The 6,312-nt window shown below is 42.8% G+C and overlaps 1 protein-coding gene across 1 annotated transcript; it reads left to right on the forward strand.

Annotated features, from left to right (window-relative positions):
• Nucleotides 1-915: 915 nt before the first annotated feature.
• Nucleotides 916-2,605, forward strand: LOC135643163 (protein SODIUM POTASSIUM ROOT DEFECTIVE 3-like). Its single transcript, XM_065159811.1, has 3 exons — nucleotides 916-1,778; nucleotides 1,854-1,929; nucleotides 2,004-2,605. The coding sequence occupies exons 1-3, from the start codon at nucleotides 1,326-1,328 to the stop codon at nucleotides 2,147-2,149; spliced, it is 675 nt and encodes a 224-aa protein (XP_065015883.1). The 5' UTR covers nucleotides 916-1,325; the 3' UTR covers nucleotides 2,150-2,605.
• The last annotated feature ends 3,707 nt before the right edge of the window (nucleotides 2,606-6,312 follow it).

Below are 6,312 nucleotides of genomic sequence, written 5' to 3' on the forward strand. Positions count from 1 at the left end.
CCTGAGAGGAGAACACAGGAATCCACAAGTCTCAAGATACACAGCACAAAGATGAGTTGCGAATGCTACTGATATGATGAAGATACCAAGAGCAAACAAAACAAGTGTGTTGCATGAGAGGCAATCTCAGATCAGAGGATTGTGCTGAGAGGAAACACAGCCCACAGTGAGGGAGTGCTTAAAGCAGCAGCAGTAGTCACAATGAGCATCAGATTCCAATGTTGGGTGGGAGAGGAATCTTAGGATGGATAGGAAAAGAAGAAAAAAGTGGATCTTTGTCTTTATTTTACTGATTTGCTACCTAACTCTGCACATTGTTCTCTCCAGAATCAGATCAACCAAAGTGTCTTTACAAGATCTACTTATTTTACTGATTTGTTACTTAACTCCACGCATTGTTCTCGCCCCAATTTCTCCAGAATCATCAGATCAGGTAAAGTGTCATTACAAGATATAGTTACTCCTACGATTCCACCCACAACATATCACCATTTTTGCAATGGTTTCTCTTTCTTCTTAGAATTCCTAGTTGCAAAAACAAAAGTTTAGTTAGATGATCTGATACGATAATCGAGATAAATCGATGATGAGTTACTCGAATAGAATTCTGAAGCTAATACGAATCCCTTCGTCCGAAAAGAATTCTTTTGATGGATAAAAAGAAGGATCAACAGGAGGAATTCATTGGAGTATAGTTTCCAAATAATTCATGCAGCAATTAACTTTCCTCGAGAAAGGAAACATTACACGTCAGGTACGATATTATCATTTGTTTAGTACAAATCGCCGCTTGAGCCGTTCCTTCTTTATCTTTGGCTTAGCAGCGTCGACAGGACCAACAGCATCACGACACCCATGGCCACAAATCAGGCTTAAAACGAGCACCGATGTCTTCTTCTTCTTCTTCTTCTTCTTCTTCTCCCTACACATACAACAGGAAGAGTCACTGAGTCGTCTCAACTCTTGTTTAAGACCAGTAGGTGCTGGTGTCGTCAGTGCAAAAACGTAGTCAACGTGGCCGAAAGGTTTCAGCCGTAGCATTTGTTTTGTAGGGTTTGCTTTTTGGATGACAAGCTTCAGCTCTTCTTCTTCCCCTTGCTGTAAAAGCTGGAGGAGTAGTGTTCGATTGGTGTCGGTCATCCTTACATAAAGTTGAACTCGATCATTGACGCATCCTTTCACTCACCTGAAGGTCGTGGCCCTCGATCTTGCACTGTTGTCTCCTGCCACCTTTCTCCTTGTTTAAGAGCACATCCAGCCGACCACCCCTCGTGACATCTCTCCTCCCTCCGTCACCAAACGGATGCTCCTTCTCACTGAAAGATATGGCTCCTTTGCTCTTTAGAGAGATCAAAGCTGCGGGCTTCTCCTGTGCGTCTCCTTCTTCTGCGGCCGTTTGCTCGACCATACACCAGGGATCTATAGTTCAGCCTGTGACTGGAAGAGCCATCGATCGCCACACGCCTCACCTGAGAGACCCACAGAGAACCAGGTCTCAGTTCACCTCCAAGCCGCGAAGCCATAACCCGAAGGCCGGCAGGAAAATCTCCGCGAAACAAGCTGACCTTGTCAACCCCGCCGACTCCTCCCGGTGTCTCCTGAGCTCATCCAGATTCAGACTTGACGACGCCGCCTTCTACGATATATTCCCTGGCCCTCAGCCGATTCCGCCACCGTCTCCGTTCCCGATCGAAACGCTGAGGTCGCAGCAGTGCGTGAGAAGCTGTAGCGAACGAGCCGTTCGTAGGCCATCTTCTTCTACCAGAACACAGGATCAGGTACCGTACCGCGTCAAACTCTCTTCCTCGTTTCCCATTGCTGGAAGAGGAGCGCCTGACTTCGTCACTCTTCAGGTTGTCGTCCTGAGAGTGTCCTTGCACTGCAAGGGTTGTGAAGGGAAGGTGAGGAGGCACATAGCCAAGATGCAAGGTGAGATCATCTGGTCTTGTCATGATCATACTCGGATAACATTTGGCTGAAGAAAGCAGGGATTCCTCGAGCAGGGGTTTCATCCTTCAGCGTGGACTTGGCGACGAAGAAGGTGACGGTGGTGGGGGACGTGACGCCTCTGGGCGTGCTCAACAGCATCTCCAAGGTGAAGCATGCGCAGTTCTGGCAGTCGCCTCCCCGGGCATCGGCATCATTCTAATGCCATGCAGCAGATCCATCATCTCTTCTAGGCTTGGGTGAACACGAGCATCACCATGTCACATCTCCTGCCTGCAACTTAGTACTGTAGCTTCTGCTGTCCAAGGAGAAAACTTGCCGGAGTATGGCTTTGTTTAGTGTACTCGTCGAACTATGTCAAGCTGTGTACTGCAATCTTGCTGTAACTTATGGTGCTCGATATGATTAGTGCCGGTGGTACATAACACCATGCGAACGACTACAGTCGAACATAAAGCATTGTGTATGTCGTGAACCATGGATGGACGACAGCTTCATCGAAAGGACCGCAGGATCGAGGAAGACTCGAGAGTAATTGGAGATGAAGTAAAAAAACCATGGGTGATATGATGAATAAGAGCATCATCACATGTATCAGTCGGCAGGCATGCACTCGATCTGTGGCAATTATTGCTTCATTCCCTTTCTTTCCTTTCAGAAACAAAGTTAGAGGTGATATGATGAATATTTTCGTGGAACCTATTCGAACTCGACGCTTGGATCATATTTCTTTGACTATATTAATTAAGTTCATAGCGAAAAACATCATCCAGTAAATAAGATTTTTCTAATTATACGAAAAAATCTTTTTGATTTATTGAGAAAAATCCTTCCTCCTAATTTATATAAACAAAAACATATCTTCTGTCGGTCGGAATCCGAAATCATTTAGTCAATACGTCCATATTATAGATAGAGGTCTCTTTAGATACGAAAAGAATTCTTTGACTCTGTCAATCGTATTCGAACCATCTTGATACTTAACTTTCATATCGGATCGAAGACATCTCACGCAGCATTCTCACAAAACAAGTTTTGTATGAAATACTATGATCGAGAATAAATCTTCTTAGCGACATAGTTCGAACAAAGCAGATAAAGATCGAAACAATTTCAACATATATTTGACAGTGACTTCAGAAGATTGAGAAGTCTGCTTGAGAACAAAAAAAAAAAAAAAGAAATAACCACGTATGTGTCGGTGTTACAGCTAACTGTTCCCGCCAAGAAGGTCTCATTGGAATCCATGAGAGACCAACCAACCAACCAACAGGGAGACCGCAATCAAAGCAGCAGCACTGCAGCCGGGATGCAAGAGCTCAGTGCCCAATGCTCGACAGTAGGAACGACAACTTGAAAGGATCAGCACCATATAAATACAGATAGATAGAAAGAAGACTCAACGTTCTAGGCTGAAGAGGCTGACATGAAACCCTAATGGTCCCTTGACATGAACTATGTCCTAAAATATGCTCGTCTTCCCCATTGTTGTCGTGTGGTCTTCAGACAAGAATTCTTTGACCTCTACAGTAACATTCGTGCTCTTCTTCCCATGTCCTTAGTGTTTGATCAAATGCTAGCTTTCTGTCTCCGACATACGGGCCATGGGTTACAGATTAAAGATGGCTCGCTTCGTTCTTTTCTCTTCTTCCATTCGTTCAAATTTGAATTGAACTCTGGAATAGAGAAAAAACAACAACCAATGCCGAGAACAATGATCATGGTGCCAAAATTCTTTTAACGTGAAGTCTGATAAAATATCATATTATAAATAAATATAGAATGATAATTTTATATATTTTATTCCTTAATCAATATATAATTTAAAGATCAATTATAATTTTAAGTGCATACTTTGAACATATGATTAAGAAAAATCTTTCCCTTTTATCGTATCAAAGCCCTCTTAATTTAAATAAAAGACTTTCTTTTCTTCCTCCTCTTATCTCATTTCCATCGGAACTCTCTAATCTATCTCCTTGTCATATGCTATCGCTATAACAATAATCCCTTTCCTTGGTTATCTTGACCAGCATTGGAGTACCTCGAGAGAGCCTCCTCCCTCCCTTTCTTACCGTCGACAAGTTCTATCCACTACCACCTCGGGTGTCCTCGTCGTCATTGTTTGTTTAGGGGCCCCGGTTGCAACCCCAACCTTCTGCCTCTTCCTTTCCTGCCATTTCGATCCCATCCACCACTCCCTCTCTAACCACCGCTCGTGAGTGAAGTTCGTCGACCACTCTACCTTCTCCCACCTAGATTTCTTCACGGGCGTCGCCTCCTACTTACACAAGAACCTAGCCTACTTCCATCTCAACTATGTGACTATCATTGCAACCATCCTCACATCTCCATAGTCAGTCATCAACCTTCTCATCGGCCATGAATGTCGCTATCGATTTCGCTAGTATCCTCGAATGCCTCCTTCGACGCATATCCCAGATTTACGAATCATTAGTTAAACTTCCCTCGATGCCTCCTTTAGTCAATCGTCTACCAAATACTCCTCTATTTGTGCCCCTTGCACCTTGCTATCATCGTCGGCGATCAACAACCTCATTCACATAGTGCTAACGACTTCTCTTCGATAATGAATCACATCACTCGATGGACGGCTTAGCAATCATTCTCCTCTCCCTATCACAAAACACTAGCCATCGTCGTTGATTGCTTTGCTCGACGGTCTTTATTCTAATTTGCAATATATATCTTAGATCTATAATTTTCTCTTTTACGACTCTATCATTGCCACTGCCCTTATTGTCATTGTCAAAAGAAGAGCCTTCTCCATATCTCCTTGAATAATAGATCAAATCTCCACTATATGCCAAATCATTGATAGGACCCTAGCAGGGTTGGGTCCTACTCAACCAAGAAGCAGCTAATAAAACCTTATGAGATTGTAATAAACCCCACCTAGTCGCCTCTATCCTATAAAGAAGAGTGGCTAGGGTTTATATTTGGACCTTTGGGCTTCCTAGCCATCACCCCATTTTACTGAGTTGGTTGGTTAGGGTTAAGGGCAAAAGGAATAACTCACTTAGGAAGCAGCCCCTAAGGCTAGGGTTTGGAGCCCTATATAAGCATGTAGCTTCCATCTCTTTGGGAATGAGATATATCTATAATTGAAGTCATTTGACCGACTTCTAGGAGGGTGGAACACATATAGTGTTCCAAGGAGTGATCTCCCTCAAAGATCAATCTACATAGAATTCCTCTAGAGTTCTATCATCTGGTATTAGAGCGGCGATCTTGCTGCTTTTGCTGCCACCTCTACCGCCTACCACCAGCCAAGCAATTCCCATAATTGCTCTTGACGTCGCCATCTCCACCGTCATCTTCTATCGTAGATCTACTCAATCTACTACCGTCACCTCCAATTGCATCGGAGATCTGGTATTCTCTTATCATCAATACCTTTTGCTGTTGTAATTTTTCATTCAAAATACCAAGAAGAAGTATTTTTATCTATCCTGTGCTACAAACTCCTTTCGTCGTAAAAGTTATATCTTTGCGAACGAAGGATTGCTGCAGAAAATTTCAACCGCATATTGTTGCTTTTAAACAATCTATTTGCTTTCCTTCTTGAACGAAATTGCTTATACGCTTTATAGATCATCTTGGCTTCCATCTAAGATTGATCTATTGAGGATTTCATCTCTAAAAATGTTCTTGTGTTGCTGTAAATTTTCGTCGCAAACCGCTAGAATTTTTCGACAAGAATTCTGCTATCACAACTTGCACCAATCTCCTTGCTGTTATACTGCCAAAATTTTCTTGATTAAATTTGTCATCATTGTGGTTTCCTCCTCAAATCTCTCGATTTTTGCTAGAAATTTTGTCGAGAAACCAGTGTTTCTTCGACGACAATTCTGCTCATACAAGACAATATCTATCTGCAGCAACATCCATTGATTTCTATCAAACCTTTGCTACCATCTACCAGAGATCTAAAACTTTTTTCCTAACCTTCATCCACTACCATTACAGCCCTAAAACTCTAACAAATCACACCCTCAAACTGCACCCAAAACAACAAAAAAATAAGTCTAAAACCGTAGCCTACATCCACCAATCCACCAACCCTTTCGACTACCACTTCTCTTAACCGATACATATCTTTAACCCGACAACAAAAGAGAGATATTAACATTATATATTTGGAGGCATATACTATAGCATCTGAGGAGGCAATCAATGCTAAATTCAAAGCCTTCGAGACACGAATGGAGGATAAGATTCAGACTCTCTTTACCGAACTCAGTTTGGGCCGACCACCAAGCCCGAAGAAATCACATCAAGGGGAGAGCTCTGACCAATCATACCAAGCCCGAAGAGATGAGTTCCAAAAGAGGGGAGGCTCTA

This window comes from Musa acuminata, chromosome BXJ3-7, assembly GCF_036884655.1.
Source record: "Musa acuminata AAA Group cultivar baxijiao chromosome BXJ3-7, Cavendish_Baxijiao_AAA, whole genome shotgun sequence".
In the NCBI taxonomy this organism is placed as follows: Eukaryota; Viridiplantae; Streptophyta; class Magnoliopsida; order Zingiberales; family Musaceae; genus Musa; species Musa acuminata.

Bases quoted from the DNA above. Each gene is read 5' to 3' on its own strand.
- LOC135643163 (XM_065159811.1), top strand. From the start codon at position 1,326: ATGGCTCCTTTGCTCTTTAGAGAGATCAAAGCTGCGGGCTTCTCCTGT. The intron at 1,779-1,853 runs GTACCGTACCGC...GTCACTCTTCAG, and splicing joins CTACCAGAACACAGGATCAG to GTTGTCGTCCTGAGAGTGTC. The intron at 1,930-2,003 runs GTGAGATCATCT...TTCCTCGAGCAG, and splicing joins GCACATAGCCAAGATGCAAG to GGGTTTCATCCTTCAGCGTG.